This window comes from Larimichthys crocea, chromosome XXII (assembly GCF_000972845.2).
Source record: "Larimichthys crocea isolate SSNF chromosome XXII, L_crocea_2.0, whole genome shotgun sequence".
Lineage (NCBI taxonomy): Eukaryota > Metazoa > Chordata > Actinopteri > Sciaenidae > Larimichthys > Larimichthys crocea.
In genome coordinates, this window is record NC_040032.1 from 18,801,190 (window position 1) to 18,825,745 (window position 24,556).

The 24,556-nt window shown below is 36.9% G+C and overlaps 2 protein-coding genes across 2 annotated transcripts; both read left to right on the forward strand.

Annotated features, from left to right (window-relative positions):
- Positions 1 to 1,017: 1,017 nt before the first annotated feature.
- htr3b (5-hydroxytryptamine (serotonin) receptor 3B) lies at positions 1,018 to 8,665 on the forward strand. The gene is made up of 9 exons (XM_010733564.3): positions 1,018 to 1,051; positions 2,073 to 2,212; positions 2,579 to 2,623; positions 3,037 to 3,146; positions 4,082 to 4,251; positions 5,350 to 5,507; positions 7,026 to 7,236; positions 7,692 to 7,901; positions 8,255 to 8,665. Exons 1-9 carry the CDS (start codon positions 1,018 to 1,020, stop codon positions 8,518 to 8,520), a joined length of 1,344 nt encoding a protein of 447 aa, XP_010731866.3. The 3' UTR covers positions 8,521 to 8,665.
- Positions 8,666 to 10,704: 2,039 nt separating this feature from the next.
- On the forward strand, positions 10,705 to 17,521 carry htr3a (5-hydroxytryptamine (serotonin) receptor 3A). Its single transcript, XM_027273738.1, has 9 exons — positions 10,705 to 10,774; positions 11,582 to 11,745; positions 12,711 to 12,755; positions 13,056 to 13,165; positions 13,282 to 13,451; positions 13,795 to 13,955; positions 15,776 to 15,986; positions 16,298 to 16,525; positions 17,013 to 17,521. Exons 1-9 carry the CDS (start codon positions 10,705 to 10,707, stop codon positions 17,321 to 17,323), a joined length of 1,470 nt encoding a protein of 489 aa, XP_027129539.1. The 3' UTR covers positions 17,324 to 17,521.
- Positions 17,522 to 24,556: the final 7,035 nt, after the last annotated feature.

Sequence of the window (24,556 nt, forward strand, 5' to 3'; positions counted from 1 at the left end):
TATCAAAATAGATTAATCAATAAAAGAGAACAATTATTTAATCAATTAATTCAAATCAGAAAATTGTGATATGATAAAAAAGTAAATTGATAAAATACTCATATTTGATGTCATAGATATTGTACTACATCTGCAGTTACTTTCACACAGTAATGTAAAAAAACTGAAGTATTAAACATTAAATGATACATTTACTCAGTTCCTTCTGTCATTTCAGCCTCCAAACACTTAAAATTAACTGGGCAATGTGTTATTTTCATTTTTACAATAAGAATGTACATCAATTCGAAAGTCCTGGGGTCCTTTAAAATTTTAGCTTTATTGCCATTCACATATCATACAACCCTTTAAGTTCCCCATTTAGTATTTTCTCAAATTAAAACATTTAGAAAACTTTTTTTTTTCCATTCTGCACAACTGTCTGTTGTACCAACTTAATTTGAAAACTTGACTTGATATAAAATTGACTTGATTTGATTAGTGATACCAACCTCTACGACTGACTTTGGACTTGATTTGATTAGTGATACCAACCTCTACGACTGACTTTGGCTTCATTTTAACACTAACAACTAATATTATATAAAACAGGCAGCAAAACAGGCACCTATGAGATACTTTATAAGAAGGAAAACTTAGTTAACTGGAAGTTCTTGACATAATGGCTTTGTTTCTTGTTTTCCACTGGTTTAAAAGCACCTTTATATTACATACACGGTCAAGTGTTCATGCCCCTCTGTAATGAAGCAACACACTGACACTCAACAAACCTACAGGGAGTTTCCTCTCTAGTGTGTTTCACTGTTGTATGTATCACCTTACCCGGGGAGTGGAAAATCAATACCATTGCAACCAAAATGTCTGCACAACCCTATTCATTGTTCTTCCCCTACACCAAGTACAACTACTCCTGAACTTATTTGCTAAAACTGTGGAGATTTTTGTGTTAACAGAGCAGACATTTGGATGTGGACACTTGGATAATACTTGTAATCTGGAAGGTTGATTTTTAGCTTGATGTCTCTCATTTGGCTGACACTGTTGTTCACAGGTAAGATGCTTCTTTCTTGACTAAAGAGATGACTAGAAACGTTCATTTCCTAATAGTGTGAAGTATTTATGTGTGGGTTAAAAATTGCCAGCGGGAGTTTTGTTCCAAACATTTCTGCCTTGTGAAATGTTCCATTAAAATGGACCTAGAGATATTTCAAACAACATTGTTCGCTCTTTGGAGCGTGACGGTTCAGACTCATTGCTTTTATGTCTATTTTACATACATTATCAGCAAGCAATCTTTTATGGATTCAGTTTTAATAGTGTGGTGTTTTTTGTTTGTTTTTTAGTCATATTTCATGCACTTTTAATAATGAATACATTGGTAGGGAATTGAGCTCTCCTGGTCTCTGGTTATCATAAAGCACCACAATCAGTGTGAGCAAATCACTTTCATATTATGTGTAAAAGGTCTAGAATTGGAAAGCCATTAAAAATGTTTCGCCTTATTCACAATCCTGAAGTGTCCTTGAAGTCTTTCAGCGTAAAAATGGAATCAATACAGCCCACATTTACCAGCACTATGCACTGTATGGCATTGTATTGAGCATCATTTAGAGTTGGACTGAGCGGATTAGAGGTTCTGATGTATGCTGAGTGACATCTACTGCACCCCACTCACCCACTACATCTCCAATTTTCCACTATATCTGTATTGTGTTGCCTTTACATACCCATTAGACATAGTGCATATGCCATATTAGATGTGGCAGCTTCATTATATTTTCACCAAAGCACAATTATATGCACAATTTAAACATGATTTCAAATGAAACAGTAACGGTATTACATTTATCACATAGGGTCCCTTTGCACGTCTAACCCCAACGTTACACAAAAATATAGAACCCTCCTGTGGGACAGGTGGGAAATACAGTGTCACCAAACAAATCTGCATTATTATATAAACTTATTTCCACATGATTAACCTTCAGGCCCTCTGATGGTCTGCGTGGCCCATTTTTTCCAGTTTGTAATCCAGCTTTGCCTTTTAGCTCATCTGGCTGAATGTTTGCCAGAGAAGCCAAAGAGGTCAGCTCTGAACCAGCTGACCAGGACCCTCCTCAGGAAATATGACTGCGGAGTCCGACCTGTTCACAACTGGACCAGTCTCACCACCGTCTACATAGACCTCATATTACAGTCTGTCCTTGACGTGGTATGTAAACTTTGAAAGCCCTCTGTTATGATCACACTGCTGCTAAAATTCAGGTTTTTCACTTTTGTGATTTTACATGAATGTAAAAGTAAAAGTCAAAGCAAGCTTAGCTGTACACAAAGACCAGACATGTAAAACATGTATGTGAACACTTTATGACAAGATACATTTTGATTACATTGAGATCTTTGTTTATGTCATGGTTTTGTTAGTATGCTGTCATGAAAGTTGCCCTGTAACACTATGAGCTCATCAAGGCAAGTTCCTGACAACTTTGGTTTTAATGGCAATGAGGTTAGGTCAATTCAAGTCACTTAATATAAATTAAAAGTTAAAAGACATTAAAAGACATTCTCCTTCTCACAGGATGGAAACACCCAGAGCATAACTATAAGTATTTGGTACAGGCAGGTAGGTGGCCTATCATTTCACTCAGTTTTCTTTTTGTTTAAAGCTGGTAAAGAAAAACACAAATTATATAAAATCCACATCTTTATAATTAAATCTGCTCCAGTCATCTGCCTCCTCAGTGACTTCTTAGATAATTCACACTGTCAGATTTAACACATTATGCAAAACAGTGGGTATTCATTTTAAAGGTTCTTTACATGTTGTCTTCACAATGCTTCACTTTGTATGTGAACTGATTGGGATACACTTCATTATCAATAACAGGCAGTTAAATTTAATTTTGTAAAAAAAAAAAAAGTTAAAGATTTTTTTTTTTATTTAAATATATAAATTATACTACTATAGAATTATAAGACATACAGACAATATGACTACAATACATTATCATACTGTATACTTGCCTCTGTTTTCAGATCTGGACAGATGAGTTCTTGGTTTGGGACCCAGAGGAGTTTGATGGAATCAAAGAGATCTCACTGTCATCTGATGCCATCTGGATACCTGATGTTATCGTCAGTGAAACGTAAGAAATTACTGAAATTTCCCATTCTTGTTCTGTGTTTTTTCCTAACTTTCAGGTACCTCCATTGATTTTGATACTCTATTAAAATCTGTTACTTGCAAAGACCATGGCCCAGGCTGAACCCAAAGTACTGAGACCTTACAATAAAGTAGCTATGAGATTCATTTAAAAACGTCTTACTTTGGTGCCATCTCCCAGTGAAAAAAGACATCAGGCCTTTCTCAACAGAGAGTACACAAAGTCTTCTTGGGTGGTCAATTTTGATTTGATGTCAGAGAAACCTCTTTTTTTTTTCAATTGTCAGTGAGAACCATTTGACTCTGAGACCAAAGCTTATCTTGTGAAAGTAATTTTTTATTTTATATTCATAGTTCTACAGAGATAAACACCTTACACACATTACACATTACAAAGGTGCTGCTGACTGTTCTCCCAGGATGACCGTGGATGCTTACTGGACAGTCATTGGTAGATGCCTACTAGCTGGAGCTATTTTGATCTGCTAGTGGGCTCCTCACATCTCTGAAAACATTGAAGCAAATTCTCATATTACTTGATTGTTCACTGTGAATCGATTCTCTGCAAGATGATAATTGACATACCCATCTATGATAAGTAACTGGAACCCTGGGCTGTCTGTAGGATTGGGAAAAGTAATCTCCATGGTTTATAAATGAAATTGTCTTATCCATATCCTCTACTTTGCTTCTGTCCTAAGCATTTGTGATTGGTGTTGCAACTTGATAACTGAAGCCTAAATTTGAATTCCATGTAGACCACTTGTTCTAAGCATTTCTGGACAACACTGGGCCACCAAAGGGCCACTACCGTTATGTAAGCAGGTCATATCTACTAAATGTGAGCCCAACCAGTCTCATATTCTGCCCTGTTGTCTATGTCTTACCTTTCCTGCTCTTTTCTTCATGTGTTCCCAGTGTGGACGAGGGGAAGTCCACTCCAATCCCATATGTGTACGTCAACTCGTCTGGCTCAGTGAAAAACTACCGTCCCATGCAGGTGGTGGTTGCCTGCAGCCTGGAGATGTACGCTTTTCCATTTGATAAGCAGAACTGCAGCCTTACCTTCCGCAGCTGGCTTCACTCAGGTCAGTTTCCTGCCTGTGATGTTAAGATGCTCTGTAAGCTCAGTAAATTCAGGTTGACCCTTTGTATTTGCTGGATTACATTTTCAAACCTGCGGGTGTAACTGCTTATTCTTAGGACCTCCCAAACCTGATAGGAGAGTGAAGTTTGCTCAGTTTTACAATCAATAGGCACCAGGAGCATCCCAGTGACACTTCCTTATGTACTTCAGTGCACTCTATAAAGGAAGGCTGTGATGGTGTACTGTATCACATGTGACAGCTGTGAGGAACGCTACATTAGTGAAACAACAAGGACAAAACCAGTCACAGCATTTACTATGAAGGGGTCAGAAGTCATCGACTGGGAGTCAGTGGATGGCTGCAGAAAAATCAAGGAGTCCATTAACATCTGACATCAGAGACCATCGCTGAACATACACAGGGGTTACAACTATGGAGGCAAATAACTATTTCCATTATCTGGTAATGTGTCAATTACCTGCCTGATTAACTGGCTAATTAATTGGTATGGAGGTGACTTCTTCAAATTATTTATTGTTTCCAAAAGCAACAAAATGCAAAAATTGCTGCAAAATCTAGGAGCTGTTACATTGAAATACTAAAATACTAAACATTACTAGGTAATGTTGATTATTTTTGCTTAAGAAATCAAATAAATAAATGTGCAATCAGTTATTAAAATAACCGATGATTATTTTATGTTGATCGACTAATCATCCCAGCTCTAGTAGCAATATGTAACCACCATGTGGACCATCTCTATGGTAACTGAGCAAACGTCTTGCATTAATAGTGTAAGACATGGTTGAAAGCTTAGAATAAGCTAGTAAATGAACCTTGACTTGAGAGTATTTTGTCCCATATTACCATAAGCTCACAATTCAGCTGTGTCTTTTGCTGTTTGATAAATAAACCATCAGGGAGGAGTGATAAAATAGAAATAAATAAAACTGAAATAGCTGGATGAAATCCATGTAAACACACAGCCTCTTCATGTGATGAACATGATTAAAATAAAATGTAGACTTTAACTGCTTTACTTTATTGTTTTTCCACCTGCAGTCTTTTTTTAATCCTTCATTATCTCTCCCTCTGCAGTGAAGGAAATAGACCTGGCTCTGTGGAGGAGCGCCGAGGCCATTGCTAATGATAAGAGGGAGTTCATGAATGATGGAGAATGGGAACTGTTGTCTATTCCCTCCCGCTACTGGCAAATCCACCAAGACAACACTGACTATGCCCACATCCAGTTCAATGTATGTGTCTAATTGTCTCAACCATTTACCACATTTCACTTATATCATTTTTATATAATGGTGTCTAACGGTGTAATGTTGTGGATGTGTAACAGCTATGTAACAAGTGAGCCAGTAACTGCACTGTGATGGCTGTGATTGCTTATCGATGGTGAGCTCTAAACTGTAGCCCTCTGTGGGTTAGTCCCCCTCCCTCACACACACACACGCTGTGCGGTAGAATTGTAAAGTGCAAAGCAATTGGCCGCGACCTTCATGGATCGGGCTAGTGAACTAATGCCAAATCATGAGACTGAGGCTGTTTCTGGCAAGTAAAGAGACAGATAGAGAGGGAGGCTGATAGACAGGGGAGGGTGAGCAACCATAATGAGACTGTCTCAGTGGCTGCCTGATCAATGGACTTCTTGTTAGTGGTGAGGAAAATGGCCCCATAGCCCATTGCAGGTGGAGAGCAGGGAGGGCTGCTATTTATTCAGCTCAAAGAGCGAAGGCTTTCTCGTAATGGAGCATTTCATGGCTCACTGGGATATTGTTACACTGTGGTAGTTTTTCTGTTAAAAGGTAAAACTGTCATACGAAAAGAGTTTCGGATGAAAAAATGATTTTGTTCGTTACCACCTCTGAGAAAATATTGTTTTTTACAAAACATGACAAAAATCCATATAAAGCATATGAGTTTACTTAGAATTACAGTGACATTTGTAAGAATGCTAGCGCAGGTCTAGTAACACACACTTGCTCAACAGGAGGTCATGTGGTTCACTCAGTTTGAATGTAAAATAGCTGTATTAAGCAGTCTTGACATTAAATGAGAGCTTGAGGGGGAATATCGTGGATAAGGTAGACACTGTGACAATGTATAAATATGCTGTGCTGGAAATATAAAACGGGAGATGTAGTGTTTTGAATACTAACACATGAATGGCTGTTTGATATGAACAGAATCATGAAGAGTACTCTCATATTCTCTCAAGTGCTGTAGACATTTATCTTTATGAACGGATATGAATGCAGAATCTGTAGGCAAGGGACCAAGATTTTGGCAGTGGAAGGGTAGTGATTTCTGTTTGTAGTCCGAGTAATATGGAACAATCATGTTTGAGCAGGCTTTGGTTGCAACAGTCCAAAAGAGATGGAACGCATTAACCGAAATGCAATCCCTCTTGGAATATTTTTGATTTACTTTGCATGCACAATGCCAGCTACATGAAACATCTATTCCATTCTCCATAAAATTATCCTTATCTGGGCTGGAGATGATCCCAACTGCCATTGGACGAAAGCTGGAGTCCATCCTGGACTGGTTGCCAGTCCATTAAAGGACACATAGAAACAAACAGCCATCTATTCTCACATTGACACCTATGCAGAATTTAGAGTCACCAATGAACATGCATGTCTTTGCACTGTGGGAGGAGTATACAGGGAGTATCCTGGCAAAACAATAGGGTTGATAGTGCCTCAGGATGTGATTTTTTTCCATCAGATCTCAGCTCTCTGCCCTCTTATTTCATTCAGGTGTTGATCCGCCGGCGCCCCCTGCTGTATGTGGTGGGTCTCCTCATCCCCAGCATCTTCCTCATGCTGGTAGATGTGATTAGCTTCTACCTGCCTCTGAACAGCGGCACACGCATTGCCTTTAAGATCAGCATTCTGCTGGGCTACACTGTCTTCAGAGTCAACATGACGGATGAGCTGCCTTCTACCGCAGTCAGTACTCCACTCATAGGTGGGATTTTTGTTCATCATTTAGATCATTTCAGTATATTTGTTGTTTTTACCATTGCATAGATGTTGCTTGAGTTTTGACTCAGCTATGTCCTCCTTCAGTTTTGTTGTATTTTGATTTGTTTGTTTTGCACATGTACAAAATTAAAACCCACTTTGTCCTGTTGTTCTTGCAATCAGAAGGCCACTGTTTTCACATAACAAATTCTAAAATAAAAAGTTAGGAACAATTCGGACCGCAGCACATCATCCTCTCTGTGTGAAGACATCTGCAGAGAGATAAAACTATGGTGGACAATGACCCAAAGATTAGGAACAGGATTATTTGTGCTATGAACAACTCATGTTAACAATATCGGCAATTACTATTAGTCCAATTATTGTATTATCTTATCTAGCTATTGTGCAAACAGCCAGTGCTGGAAACTTCGTGCTGTTTCCTCCATCTCCATCCAGGTGTGTTCTTCGCGGTTTGCATGGCCCTCCTGATGCTTAGCCTGATCAAGTCCATACTGGTGGTAAAGCTGCTTCACCACAGTGAGAAGGAAGTCAGGCAAATGTCAGTGTCTGCCTGCCTGCTGGACAAGTATGGCTCAGCTGGTCACGACTTCACTGAGAGCGCTTTAACCTCCACCAAAACCCTTGACTACATCAACCCATCCGGTGGTAAGCTGCAGCTCAGGGACAGATTTTCCAAAAGTCCTGCTGACAGGCAATACCCCAAGTGTGTTCTTGCTTTATGCTCACAAAATTGGGTTGCAAAAAATAGACTCCCTGGAGTCAAGGGTGTCTGTTTGGAGAGTTTTAACACTTTCATTTAAAGAAAGTTTCAAATTTTGATGTCATGGTGTTGTTGGCTACACAAGACTATGCAAGGAAAACATGAATACATTTTGACTTTCTTTTTTGAAGTATAACTTCAAACCTTTAATATCAAGGCCAAATTGATGGAAGATCAAACTGCATGAATCTATATTAATTGCTCACATTTTAAACCAGATTCCTTGATCTTCTCATAGATTATGAGCTTGAGGCCTCATTGGAGGAGGATCTGCTGTCCCTGAATGAGATCCAGGATACTCCATCTGGGCTGGAGTGGCTTCTCCAGGAGATGGCTTCCCTCCGCCTGGCCTTATCCCAGGAGGACACAGAGTCTTCGGCTCAGGCTGAATGGCTGGCCCTCTGCTCAAGGCTCGACTGCTTCCTGTTCCGCTTTTACCTGTTTGTTCTGGTCTTGTATACTAGTACTCTGCTGCTGCTCTGGGCCAGCTGGAGCTTCGCCTGACCACATAATCAGAGATATGCTTTTTTTAAATACTGTAACTGAGGGTTTAATTATATTTACAGTGATTTGGGATGAATAAGTTAAATCAGTTGAGAAATGATGCAAAGGGAAGAAAGCAGAATGCATATTGTAGACAGAACAATGTATATTTAATAATATATGTATGTACTATATTTCAAAAAGTGGTCATATTTTAATCCACAGAAGTCAAAATTAAAATGAAATAGAATAGAGGACATTATATATTGTGTACCAATGATGTTAAGCAATGCTTTTAAATGTTATTATTACAACTGACTCCTAATTCTTTGTAGTTCTTTTCTGTTTTTATCAATCATGATAACCTTGCTCTAATCAAAGAAATTAATTAATGGGCACATTACAGGATGTTTACATGCTGTCATCAATTCTGAACCTAGAACTATCCTTAAAAAAATTCTGCTTGGATAACCACCACTTTTTGCGCCACCACTGTATAACAACAATATAGTTTGATCTGTCTGTAATATTTTCCAGAACGTGAAGATTTACTCAGAGATATTGTATAATAAAGCAGTTCTCTAGAGAAAATCCTCATTGCCGGTATGACATTATGATATTGTATTCATACTTTAATCTCCATCCCACAGCCACAAAATAGATCAATAAAACCCATTCAGAGCTCAGCTGCTCTGTCTCTATTCCCTATTGGCTTCCTAATAGTCATGATATGAATATCAAAAGTGCGTCATAGGAAACTTGCCAGTGGAAAAATCCACATTAATGCAATTTTCACAGTATCTGCAAACCTCTTCTTCTAGTGGATCTGGTTACATGGTGTTATGCAGCAAAGCTGAAGATAAATGTTTTGCCAGTGCTTTGATACAGCCTGTATGCGATGAGGAATGGCAGTACTGTATGTTCAGTCAAAGCTTTGTGTGATTATTGAATGCCATCTTGAGATGATTGTATGCGTTCTTTAGGAATAAAAGAAAAGCCTTTAAGCTGTTCTGTGACAATAATACACAACAGAAGAGAAAATAAAAGCTTCATGGAGTCAAACCAATCATAACCTGCCTATTATTATTTCTGAAGTACACAGAGACATAACAAATCAGTCCACTGCTACACTTTAATTTATTGGGACTTTAAGATTCAAACACAGGAGAGTATCAAATTGTTTTTAAACCCCAAGCCCATATTCACATATCAGAAACAGAAGCTCCCTTCAAGAGGTGTTCAATTAATATACTATAATCTCGAAACCATATATTTTAAAATTTATTTAATCTTCTAATCACTGAGAATTACACGGTCCTACAAAAGTATGTCCAGCACATACTTCTAGCTTAAGAGTATTTCTCAGCTCATAAAACAAACAAACAAACAAACAAACAAACAAACAAACAAACAAACAAACCTTAACCTTAACCACATCAAACACTTTTGGGATGAACTGGAAACCAGGTCTTATCGCTCAACATTTGTGGCCGACCTCTCTTAAACTTAGTTGGCTGAATGGAAAATCCCCACAACCAGGTCCAAAATCTTGTAGAAAGCCACCCAAGGGTAACAAGTAAAAGTTGTTATAGCAGCATATTAATGGCCATAGTTTTGGAAAAACAAATGTCACATATATCTGGAATGTTGAGTTGTCTACACACTTTTTGTATATAATCATGCTTTGCAAACATGGGAAGTCTTTTATTCAAATTTGTCATGTTTGGAAAATTAAATTCGATTAAACAGCAGCCTTGAGCTTCTTCATGTGATAAAATGCTGTTGAATGCTGAAACCTGTCAGTAAGTGAGTTTACAGTCTTGCCTTACAATCTCTTTAATTGTTCTAAATCACTATAATGTACTGGCCTGGTGTTGGTGTATTACTTAATTAAACTCTGATAAACTCTGACATGATATACGATCCAGTCAGCAGCTTTTATTTCTTCAGTCTTTCAGCTCCATTTATCTCTGCTTGTTCAATAAAGCTGCTGCTTTATTGAACAAGGAGGAGTGGCGTCACAGCAGATGGATACACCCTTATGAACTGAGTGACACTAACAAGGTTTTGATAGTGGATGGGGGTGAAGTCATGGATATAGTAGATGGATATGGAGGATATGGGTGTCATGCATGCCGAGGCCTTTCATCAGAACGGCAGGCAGTCTTCCACAGCAGGAGAAGAAAACACAGGTGAACTGACACCATGAAACTCTCATCAGCCTGGACAGCTTTTATTTTGCTACTTATTCAAGGAGCATCAAGGGCCTGCACAGGTATGCCAGCCTCTGTTTTACCCTCAGTTGTATGCCTTCAAATATTTTACTGTCAAGCTAATATATGACAAATTCCCAGACGAGAATGCTGAAGTATTTTAAATTATATTTTTCTGGTCTACTATTTTGATTCAAAATTTATTAGACAGAATTGTCTATTAACAGTAAGATTGAGAAAAATTATCTAGAAATTGTATTTTAAAATTACAAAAACAAAGCTTTAAATATTGTTACTCTATACATCTTTCCAACATATATGCTGATTTCTTTCTTTTTATTTAAATGTGTATACTTTTATAAATCCTGACATTTGACAAAAAATGTAAAATTCAGAACAAATAGTTTTAAACACATAAATGTACATACAAAAGTTAAGTGAAAGTTAGTGACTTTCAATATTTATATTTCACTGTGGGGAATATATTATTAAAATTTATTTTAATATGCTGTGGTAAGTCTTTTCTTAAAGTAACATTGCTAACGATAAAGTAATCAAAATGAATTATAACTTTGATTTGTTTTTATATCTTTCACTTTTTAAAAAACTCTGTTTCAACTTGAACAGATTTTTTTTTGTTTTTTTGTAATTGCTTTAACCACTATTGACATATGGGTGCATTTCAATCAGTCAGATCTTGTTCAAATAAAATTGTTTCAATGGAGATAACATTTATAAAACATCTGTACTCTAAATTAAATTCTGCTGAATTTAATCAACACACATTTAAATGCTGATGAGACAAATACTGTATTTTTGACTTCTTCGTGGCAATGCACATAACACATGAATACTTTGTACATTTTCAGTGAAGAAACTGGGCAGCAGCACAGGAAGATTTGCCAATGCCACATTAGTGCGGCTATCTGAGTTTCTGAGCGCGGGTTATAAGAAGGGAGTGAGACCAGTGAAAGACTGGAGGACATCCACTATAGTGGCCATAGACCTCATGGTTTACTCCATCCTCAACGTGGTGAGTTATGAAGCAAAAGAATGTCACTGTGGCACTATGTCACACTAACCTGCTAAGAGTGAACTGATATGCAGTATTTTTATCACCTACAGTGCATGTCATAACTTCTTTAAATATTGTTTATATATCTTCTGCATAATTAAGGTTTTCATTAAAACATGATTTCCAATGTCGATATTGACATGAAAATTAGATCAGACAGTGGTATTACCTAAATAAAACTACACAGATAAATAAAACCAAATATTCCCCCAAAAATAGTTATGAGAAAAGTGGAATGACACAAGAAATTAGTATTATGCACTGAAATTGAGAGATAAGCTTCTTCATGCAGGAAGCTGTCATTGCTGATAAAGGCCAAGTATTATATCAAAGAGTCCAGGTTGGGTTTTGTCTTTAAATCTTAAAGTTTCAGGGTGGTGAATCTTCAGCTCTTACCACAAGTATTCTTTTGGGTTTAATTAGTAAACCCAAAAGGATACTTGTGTCATGTTAATAGCTGCATTGGAAATATGTTGAATATGTATTTAATTTCTAACATTTGAAATTAACCTTAAATTAATACAGCAGAATGGATGGATTAACGTGCTACGGTCCCTGTGGCAAAAAATTAGCTGCTACTATTGTAGAGAATGTCCTCCTTTGCTGGAATACTACCTGGCCCCAGTGGTAATTTGATTAAACACATTCATTTAGAAATATGCAAACACACAGACCTAGAGACAGTTGACCCTCTTCAGGGACAGGAATTCAAGATAAGTAAATGAAGCAACCACATAAATCACTTTAAGTTCTATATTACATTTTCAATGAAAAAGGTCCATTGTGTTTGATTTACGGATAAACAATTCATGTCATTTAAATCATTATTATGCAGTATTACACGAATGACAATTGACTGACATATTACAGTATAAAGAATAGAAAAATGTTTTCTCTGAATGTCTTCTTGTATTCCACAACAGGATGAGAAGAACCAGGTTTTGACAACATATGTGTGGTACCGACAGGTGAGAGAAAGACAAATCATAATATTTTACACACTATTCATTACGGGAGTGATTCAGAAAATAGCTATTTTGATTTACTGCATTATTAACCAAATAAACCAACTTGCAAACAAATTTGTAATTGAAGTTAGTACAATTTGTTTTGAGTGGTAGTCATGTATTTTGTTCCTCTTCATGTCTCTATATCTTCGTTACTAAGACACTAACGCCACATGTGTTTGCACACAAAAATAGATGTTTATTGTTATTTTCACGTGGAGGCTTTACACATTTAGCTTTTTCCATTCTTGAATATTTTAGGCGTGGACAGATGAATTCCTGGTGTGGGACCCAGAAGACTTTGATGAAGTCAAACAAGTTTCTATACCTACTGCTAATGTGTGGGTGCCCGACATCCTCATCAATGAGTTGTAAGAACGGCTGCTGTTGGTAGCAATGTTTATGCTACTTCTATTATTCTACCAGGGCTGGCTCCAGACTGTCATTGAAACACATTGTTGTTGTCACTTATGTTTCTAACCTGCAGTGTAGATGTGGGGAAGTCTCCAGATATCCCTTACGTCTATGTGACATATGATGGCCTGGTGCGCAACTACAAGCCCATCCAGGTGGTCACAGCCTGCACTCTCAACATCTACAACTTCCCATTTGATGTCCAGAAGTGCAGTCTCACCTTCCAGAGTTGGCTACATACCGGTAAGACATCTTCAACCTTCACACTCAATTTCTGGCTGAAATCTAGAAACTCAGGGACATCACAAAAAATAAGCAAGATGGGGCAGGAAAGACGGTCAAATTATCTTAACAACTCAAATTATCTGATGTTATGCTTTTTTAAATTACTGCCATTAGAAAATAACATCCTCCTGTCTCTTCAGCTGTTCTTATAAAGACTTCAGTCGAACAACTTTTCTGTTTTGTGCATCCATGAACTCTCTCCTGTTGTGACATGTGCTGAGAGAGCTCAGTAGAGGGTTAAAGGTAACTTGTTGCTTTGGCTGCTTTTCACGCTGCTCCCATCATCACGTTCGATCTGCAGTTGATGACATTAACATCACCCTGATGCGAAGCCCTGAGGAGCTCAGGGAGGACAAGAGGGTCTTCATGAACCAAGGAGAGTGGGAGCTGCTTCATATACTGTCCAAATACAGTAACTTCAGCGTGGACAATGATGACCATTATGCTGAGATGAAGTTCCATGTAAGTATTTTAACTTAAGATTGTAAGATTTCAAGCTACACGTGTAGTATAAATGTGAGATGATGCGTTGACCTGACCTCAAGACCAGTCAGACTGCTGTTATTTCAGACATTTATTATCTCCTTTCTCTTTTTTGACTAAAGCTGTCTTCCATTTAATAAGAATGCAACAATCATAGACAGACCCAGCCTTAAAAATTAGATCCAGACCAATATATCTGTCTATTATCTACCGCAGACATGATGACACCTCGTAGCTCTAGTACGTGATTACATATGCACTCACTTTTCCCCAGTATATAATGCAGAGAAATGGACAGAATTGATAAAACAAATTAAGATTATAGTAAATGATAATAGAAAATCATTTTTTACTTTCAATTTAGTCCGATAAATAACATTTCGTCTTCCTGATTGAACTATGTAGATGTAACTTTATTTAGAACTAAATTACTTAAATATCATTAAGTATTAAGTATCTTTCATTATCAGTATTAATACACGTCTTTGCTGTTTATACCTAACTTTATTTGAAAATTATGTTTGATGCTGGGCTACAAATTTTTTGTTTACATTTTGAAGGTATAGTGTGTAAAATTTTGGCTGATCGATCGAGAATATGGCGGAAATTAAATATAATATTCATGAATGTGTTTTTATTACTTGGTTTATTGGTTGGTATTTGGTTAATTATGGCTTATGTATAGAGAAAATTAAAAAAAAATCTAGAAAAGGCATGTCCTAACTTGGGATTGTAGATAAGAAAAGGCTTGTTCTAAGGCAAGAAAAAGACATTGAATCTCATTTTCAGGTGATTATACACTAACTTTTTCTGATTCTTTTCAATGCTATCCTGCTGACCTTTATTTAGTTAAAATTCAACTTGGATCCTTTTTTTCATTGCTAATGATAGGGGAATGATAAATCATGATAAAAATAGCGGGGTAGGGGGTGTGAACTTTCCGCTTGTGAAGTAGGGCATGCCAGAAAAAGTTTGAGAACCAATGCATTAGAGTATAATCACCTGAAAATGAGAATCAATGACTTTTCATTACCTTAGAACAAGGCCCTTTTATCTACAACCCCAAATCCAAAGAAGTTGGGACGCAGTGTCAAACATAAATAAAACCAGAATGCAATGGTTTGCAAATCCTTTGCAACCTATATTTGATTAAATATGGTGCAAAGACATGATATTTAACATTCAAACTGATAAACTTTATTGCTTTTTGTAAATATACAAGTATGAATTTTATTCACTCTGTCTATATTTCATCCCTATTTTTTTTGGAATCAGGATTGTACATAGTGAGTCCGCCAGGTTGAACTGCCTAGCCCAGAATGGACAAATCAAACACTGCTATATAGCAGGCCTATTAGAAGAGGAAGGTGAGGTAACGGATATACAGTCTGGAACATCACCTCTAGATGCCAACAAATCCTACAGACTGGATCCTTAACAGATATTTTGAAAACATTTTGTGCTGTACCTACTGGCTGAGGGGTTTAAAGCTCTAGTCATGGACCGCAGGTTCCCTGGTTCAAATGTGGCTACCGTCTCTCTGCTGTTAACTCTGTAATAAAATCACGAAATACCTTCAAGTAGCAGCCTACTAAAAAGGAAAGGTTCATTGAGTAACTACATTAAACAGAGCTGAAGACAAGATTAGCCTTTATAACATAACATCTGGAAAGTAACACCTGTGCTCACTGATCATATCTGGCAACCTGCTTAAAAATGCTGTTTTTACAATTCTGTAAACCAAGGAGAAACAACGTGTTAATTAGCAGCTGAATTTCCTCAAAACCTCCTTTTCCCAGGTGGTGATCCGGCGGCGGCCATTGTTTTACACCGTGAACCTGCTGCTGCCCAGTATCTTCTTGATGGTGATGGACGTTGTGGGTTTCTATCTGCCACCAGACAGTGGAGAGAGGGTTTCCTTCAAGATCACTTTACTGCTGGGCTACTCTGTCTTCCTCATCATCGTATCTGACACTCTGCCTGCCACCGCCATAGGAACCCCGCTGATAGGTGACACTGCAGTTTGTATAAATAGATGTGTCAATAATAAAACAAGAAAAAAACGTGTCTGGAAGTCAAGCATGCGAGGAGACATTGGTGAGGACATAAGTTTAGAGGGTGGACTCAATACTTAAGGACCAATTTCGGGAATTTGGATAGTTAGCAACAATCCCAGCATGTTTTTGGTGGAAGGCAGGGAAATATTCTCGACTGATTGTTGGAGGAACTCCAAGATGAAATTAAAGTATTATCCTACTGCCTTTACAGAATACCCTCAAGAAGATCATCATCAAACACCTTGTCTCTTACCTGTTCTGTAGGTGTTTACTTCGTGGTTTGCATGGCTCTCCTGGTGATCAGCCTAACAGAAACCGTGCTGATTGTGCGTCTGGTGCACAAGCAGGACCTACAGACCCCTGTGCCCCACTGGGTGAAGTACTTGGTGTTGGAGAGAGCTCCGGTCCTCTTCTGCATTCACAAGAAGCACCGCCTTTGCTCCAGACTATCCTCTCAGGCTTCTGACCTGGAACACTACAATTATGGGACTGGTAAGGTTGTTTTTTTATTCTTGTGCCATAATGAAGGAGGATGAGTTTTTAGGTCTTTAAATCAAACCAAATGAGACAGCAGCTAAATTTAATACCCTTGATAGGTTTTCCCATTTGTGGCTGAAAATGCTTCTGTAAGAAAATCAGCTGCTGGAATGAAAAGACTGGTGCATCTTCAGAGACTAATGTAGCCTTGCTTTGATGGAATTGTGTAAATAAAAACATAACCTTGGTGGCATTATATATTTTCTTCCTTCACTGTTTGAAAATAGTAGTATGTTATATATATGTACTTTGTAGGAGACAGGAATGGGTGGGTGGAGAATTAATTACCAGTAGTAGGTCATTAAAATCAAAAGGGTTTATCCCCTTGGGATCATGAATGGGTTTTACATCTAATATCACATCTAATGTTGAATGAGTGGACATTCTATGACGTTACAAAGCAAAATACAGAAAAAAAGTTATCTTCTATCCCATCTTGCAGCCCAGTGCACCCTCCACCACACTTGTGAGATAGGCCGAAGGATCAGCCAACACGACAGAGAAGGCGGGCTGCTTGGACTGGGCCTGCCCCCCTCCAGGGACCCCACACCGCCTGTCATGGACAACATCCTGCAGGAAGTGACAGCGATACGCCACTTCCTGGAGAAGAGAGACAGGTGCCGGGAAGTTGCCAAGGAGTGGCTGCAGGTCGGCTACGTGCTGGATGTGCTGCTCTTTCGAGTTTACTTAGTGGCCATAGTGGCCTACAGCATCACACTGGGCACGCTGTGGTCAGTGTGGCAAGTGGCCTGAGTTTCACTCCTGTGCTGCTGTGGACACAAGCTCAGTGGGTAGAGCATAGAATTGAAAAGGCCTGTTATTGGCTCTATGCCCTGTGTAGCTCAGTCGATACAGGTAGGCACTCACATAGTAATGGAACAGGGAAAGACTTCCTGTACTTGGGGCCTACGTACAAAGGTTAAGTAACAGAGTTTGCCACTGTATCCCTCCAAACATTATTATCATCATGACCATTTTAGAATAATGAGGAAGTTTTATGATGTAAGAAGAATCTGAGATGCTTTTCACGGCCAGCTTAAGGGCTAGGCAGAAATTGACAAACTAATAAATGCAATAACTGTTCATCTTTATGAAGGATTAAAAAGGATGACAGTAGTGGTAACCCAACTAACAAAGATAGAATGGAGGTTTAATATTGCAGACCCATCTCCCCATAAGTATTAATATACAATACTTTTCAAATAAAGTACAAATACCTTACTTTTATTTACCTAAATGATAAAATATATTAATATCGCCAACATAATTTGTGCCTTAAAAGGATAAAACTTGAAGGTATTTATCTTCAAACATTGATGATACAGTGAAGAATGCAAAAAGGATTTTTGTTAACTTTCAAGTTTTAATATTGCTGTGTATATCTTCTATATAAATATGTAAAACAATTATTTATGGATTCATAAATATGAAATGAATAATTATATGGCAACAGCTACATAAGATTAATTGTTTTGCACTATATGATTATTAAGGCAAACATTTGACTGCATGTTCTCTTGTTTTGAATGTGGGATCTCTTAAATTGTTGATGAGATGCATATTATTTGTTTATTTATATGTAATGGTAGATTGTAAGCCTTTAAGTGAGATGGTCAAATACATGTCATGTCAACATAATATTTAACTTCCATGTGTCTCCTTACAATATAACTGTCTGTCTAAAAACTATTATAATGTAGAACACGTATCAGCAATTTTCTGTATACTGGCAGTATGTTGTAAAGTTTTTGTAAATTATAATTTTTGTAATTAAAAGTTAAATGTAAAAGTTAAAAGTTAAATGTAAAAATGTTTCATCCATTTAAGCAGTAAATAATGTCCATACATGTTCAGTGAAATAAAGCATTTACCATCTTTGCCTTACTTTTTATGGGCTGTAAATGTAGAAATGAAAAAGTAAAGGAATCACAATATGAATGAATGAAACAATGTTTCAAATGAGCCAATAAATAATCTGAACTATGTTATTAAAACTCATGTGATTATTCTGAAATGTTATTTCATTATTCTTATGTTTACAATGAGTAAACAAGGAAGCGTCGGAAACAGACAAATTGAACAGGAAATTTAATTCTGGAATTAAAATTATAACCACAAAATAAAAGCTCTGATGAAATTCTAACTCCAAAAGATTCTTTGTAATATTCATGTTTTAGTATTCATTTATTAGTATTTATTTCTAACTTATTCATTTATATGTTGTCTACATGTATTATTTCAATGGTTTATTTAATAAAGACTTAAAACATGGACTTCTCTCACTCCAAGTGTTTAAAATGGCCACAGGGCAATAAAATCATTTGGGTGTATAATTTCTCTACAAAAGATGCATAATCACTCACCTGAAACTGTAACCATAACGCATGGCTGAGTCCATAAAATATTACAGTATGCGAATAGTGCTCTGGACCTTGTCTGCAAAATAAATCCAGAGTGTGTATTTCATGAACCAAACTGGATTAAAGGATTACATGCTCCACTGGCTGATAAATATCTCCAACATTTTAGGCTAGAAACATCCTCTGACTAACTAAATTATGTAAAAAAATTACTTTTCATGACATCGTTTTATATGATGAAACATTTGGAGACAGTGAATTATAACTTTTATATGTTTGTAATAAGAATAAGATATTGATTTGATTCGAATAAGATGATTTGTGATTAATCTTGTTTTACACAACTGTAAATTACATCAAATGCGTTTCTTTTCTTTTGATACGTGATATGCGTCAATACACTGTGACATTGTACTATTTTTTTTTCTTCCTGTGGCTTAAGGTGTTTAAATGTCAATATATCACATTAATGTACGGTTACTGAAAATGTTCATGCGTTCTGAGTTAACTGCAGTTCACCACAGCAGCCAGAGGATGGCACCATGCACAACAGCATCAGTTTCCCTTAGCAGCAGTTTCCTCATGCGGCCACTGGAGCAGTGCCAGAGAACATTAAGATGAGTATCAATAAGTCTTTATTTCTATCAGTTTAGCAAATTAATTACACAATGTGAAAGAGATAAAGGACACTACTTTTTTTTAAATGGAAAAATTTCTTGAAGAATTTTTTTTGCTGCATGGAATTAAGACAAATGAATAAGAAAACATGGTGAGCAGTTTTTGGTAAAAATTCTCAGTAATCCCCTAATAATGCCCCTAAAGCTCATTTGTATTAAATCTGCTGAATATTTTCCCCCCATTATTCTACTGATTGTTTTCCAGAACTCAAAGAGATACCATCACTATATTTTATGTCTAACCAACAGGCCAAAGCTCAAAATATTCAATCAAAATTAAAATTCATTAGTTAGTATCAGTGAAGCTGGAAGGATGACTTTTTTTTTTTGCATGCAGTTTTGTGCGCAAAAATCTGAATTTGTAAAGTAACTAGTAAGTAACGCTGTCAGCTAAATGTTGTGAAGTATAAACTACAATATTTCCCTCTGAATCATAGTGGAGTAGATAGAGTAGAATGAGTATTATGAATGAACAAGTACCTCGAATGTGTACTTAAGCACAGTACTTGAGTAAATGCACTTCAATACTTTACAGTCCACCACTTGTACCGATGGATAAAGATGGAACATTCGTGCAGGATTAGGATTCAGAGAAATGTTGCTTTTACAAAACTGGCCTTCAGGGGACATCAAAGTATTTATTCATTCTATTTTCTGTGACAATAATATGTATACATTATATTGTATGTAATATAAGTATACAGGATGTGAACATGTACCTCTGATGTTGAGGGCAAACACGTTTTTACGTCCAGCCACCGCCCTGATTAGACTTCATATTTGATTGATGGTCTGGTTTAATAAAGTTTAATAAAGTCATTAGAACTTAATTTAAGCCTTCATATTAAAAACAGCAAACTTCAGGATCGTCACTTTAGCAGTGAAGACTGGCCACCTAAAGAATTCAGCAAAATCGATATGTGGGTCAAAGATCAGTTCTGCAACACAAAGAAAAGTCCTTCACTGTTCATATTACCATCCTGACAAACCATTCACTACCCCCTGCCCCTTCCTTCCTAATACCCCAAAATAAGATCAAGGACACACTAAAGCAACAAGTCCAACAAAAAACATTCACAGTGAGTTTTTCCCCCCTCTCATTTCCTGGCTTTGCTTTCTGCCAAAATCTAAAAAGTTAAACAACAACAACAACAAACAAACAAAACCACAGAGCTGCAATGTGTTTTTTGGGGAGTGAGTGCATAAGTGGACAAGGGAAGTGGAGAGCTGCCTCATTAGTTTCCAATACACTGAAGTCAAGATCTGATCATGTGTGCCAGGGAGAGGAAATGAGCAAATATAGTGGCATTACTGGGACTTATTGGAGACACTTTTGATGTTTATTTGTTGGACACACAGATGGGCTTCATTGGGGACAAAATTACAGCAACCAACTACTAATCCATATTTATTCCATAGTCTGATATATTTCAAAGAAACATGAAAGGACCATACTAGGAATTTTGCATATCTTAGCACTTTAAATGCAAATGATTAAAGATTACTTCTAAAGCATGCCATGTACTGGTATACGATATGTGTACACATGTAAAGCAGGAAAAGTTTTCACAAATGAACTGGTGCGAGGACACCTAATTGTTAGTCATTTATGTGTGATAATTAATGCATGGTTAAGGCGAGGGAGTTTTTCTCTTCCTGCCACAATGGTGTGAATGCAGCACTTAAACTTTAGCAATAGCGAGGCTAAGATTGTCCTAAGACGGTGGTGCGATGTCATTGAGTACATTTACTGTTAACATTAACAATTTGTTGATTAATCCATAAGGTGATTGACAGATAATTAATTAACAATCTGATAACTAATCAGTCTGCAAGAATGAAAAAACATTTCATGTTTACAGCTTCTCAAAATGTGCAGTTTTTTTATTTTTATTTTGTTAAGTGTTATTATTAAGTGGTTATTATTGGTTGGAGAAAACAAGCACTGTGAAGGTGTCACTTTGATAACATGGTGATAACATTTCTCACTATTCTCTGAATTTTTACAAACCAAGCAACTATTGTACAGCAGTGAAATCCTGCTTTTACTTTCCTTTAATGCAATGGTCACAATAATCCAGTGATATAATATATAATAGTATAACAGTCACAGGGAACGTTTGTCTCTGCATTGAATACTTTTAATACTTATTCACGTAGTATATTTTCCTGATTATACATACTTACCTAACTAGACATTAAATGCAGGACTTTTACTTGTAACAGTATTTTTAGAGTGTGGTATTAGAACTTTAACATTAGTAAAAGTTAGTAATACTTGTTCCACTACTGTACAAATTTAGACCAACCAAGGCCAGACTCCAGCCCTGAAAAATACACAAATGTTAGATTGAACAATCTTCTTTTTTACTATTAGAAAGACAAAGAATTGTGTAAAACTGTGCATCTTTTACTTTTGGTGCTGTAACAACATTCAGTACGCATTGTATGCAGACGATACAAAATTATATGTTTAATCAACTGCTGAAAGAAAGCAAACACAATAAAGGAGATCATCGTGAGTGACAACCTGCCACAGAAAAGACTCATCTAAACCTCGCTCAGGTCAATCTACCGCCCAACGTTCTGTGTCTCGTCTCGCTTCCTCTGTAATGACAATCATGTGTGTGTGACAATAGAGGTGCACATGTACACACGCCCTGCATATCTAATGATAGCTTTTATGACCTCTGTGACACAAGAGGCAGAACAGACAAAAATGCAGTCAGGCTTGAAGTGCTGCAGCAGTTAGCCTACCATTAACACATCACAGCCAGGTGGTGAGTGTGAAGCCAGACAGCGGAATGCTCTTCAACTGTGAACGCTTGTGGAAGCATACAGCAAGCTGTCGAGAGTGAGCGGAGACATGTAGTCAGGTGCTGTGATTGTTACAAAAATAATTCAAGTGAATGCATGTGGGAAAATGTTTTATTTATTTATTTATTTTTAATTTTTGTCCAGAGTTTGTCAGACCAAAGAACCACTCAGCCAGATTTAAATAATTAAAAATATTGACAAGTTTATGTAAAATCAGGTAAAAATGAGCAGTATTCTCAGCTCCAGAACTGTGGAGGTGTGTTCCCCATCTCTGTCACTAACTCAAACAGTCTCCACAGATTGCCACCCACCAATCGCCTCACTTCTGTTCAAAGTTTCTGTCCATTAAAAGGAAGTTTTTCCGTGCCACTGTCGCCAAGTGTGTGCCCATGGTGCGAAGTGACAAGTCTCTGTAAATAATGTTTACAGTCTAGACCTGCTCCATATAAAACGCATCATAAGATAACTTCTGTTATGATTCAGTGGTATATAGATAAAATTGAATTGCACTGAATAGATAGTTTTGGTTTTATCCGTTTGCGTTTTGCTGGCTGTCCTTGAAATTTCTGGCTCTGTCCCAATACATATGGACAGAAATTGAATTTTGTCTCACAGTATTAGGAAATTATATATTTACTGACATGTGACATGTCTTTACAGAAAACTTTCCAGACCTCTACTACTTTCTACAAAAAATGTTTTCGTCAGATTGGGAGAATCAACCCTTAAAAATTCCTCTTAAAATCCAGGTTTGTTTGTTGTTTGGACTTTTTCCTATAGACCTAGACCTCACCTGTCAGTAAAGCAATGAGCGTGCTCCATTTGGCCTGGCTGGCATAGCTCATGTTGTATAGCAGCAGGGGCAGAAGGGGTTACAGTAAACTCCCTGCAGGTATTGTGTTGAATTCCTCAGCAGCAGGCCAGAAGCTGTAGGAACACTCCCTGTCGTGCAGAAGTTTAACAATAAGTTTTATACAATAGGGCAATGTATTTAATATGTCATTCAGGACATATAATATTCATCTATGTGCAAAGTGCAAGCACTGAAAACAAACAGTACTATCTACTGAAATGCTACAAGCCATTTGTTGCAAACCATGCTTGTTCAGAACAAACTGACGCTGTAAAACCAGCAAAAAACTGATTTCTTTTTTTCTTGCAGCCCCACAAGTGGTGGATTGAAAGAGTAGATAAACAAACACTCAAACTCAAATCAAAAGCCTGAGTAAAGCTTGTCCTGAATGGTTCATCCTCTTGGGAGCAGAACTGTGCTCAGTAAAAGAGTCTGCATAAAAGCATCTTGTTTCTTGTGCTATAACACACAGTTCTCTGAAAGTGTGAATAGATTTTTAGTTTTCTTTTAGATATAAAAGAAGAGAAAAAATCTATTCACACTTTCACGCTAAAATTGAAAAAAAAGCATAAAAAGAAATTGAGCTTTTTTTTATTATAATAAGATAATATGCACCATGTGCATATAGAAACGTAAGTGATAAAATGATCTGATGCCACTGAAGCTGCAGTACTACAGATTACATAATGAAACATATTTAAATCAGCTTCAGTTTTGTGGTAGATTCTTCTCTTACCATCTGTTCTTTACAAAAAGAGTGCTAAGACAGACAACATGAAGTCCATTTTTTTATTTTTTTTCTAATACAACTGAACATCATGATTTGATTTTTATTATGAGACTCATAAATAAAAATACAAAAAAATTCCACTACAAAAAACAATCTACTGTTAGTAGGATGTAAAAAAAAGAAATATTCTTTATATTTTCACTATCAAAGGCACAACATTGACTTTAGTGACAACATGGAGAAGAGAACCTGCAGCATTAAATCTTTTATTTTTCCTTTTTATTTTTTTTTCACACTCCATCAGAGAACACTGAAATGTTACAAAGAGAGGTGTCTGATTCTACATGGAAAGAAACAAACAAAAAAAAAAGAACAACCTCTATATCAACAGACGGTGGCTATAGATTGGTGGCACAGCTCAACAGGAAACGTACTGCCACGAAAAAATAAAATAGCACGTTGTCGCTGGAAAAGACAAAGGACCTTTGCAAAGCTCTAATGCAAATTTCAAAAAATTATACAACCGACAACAATAAGAGAACAAAATAA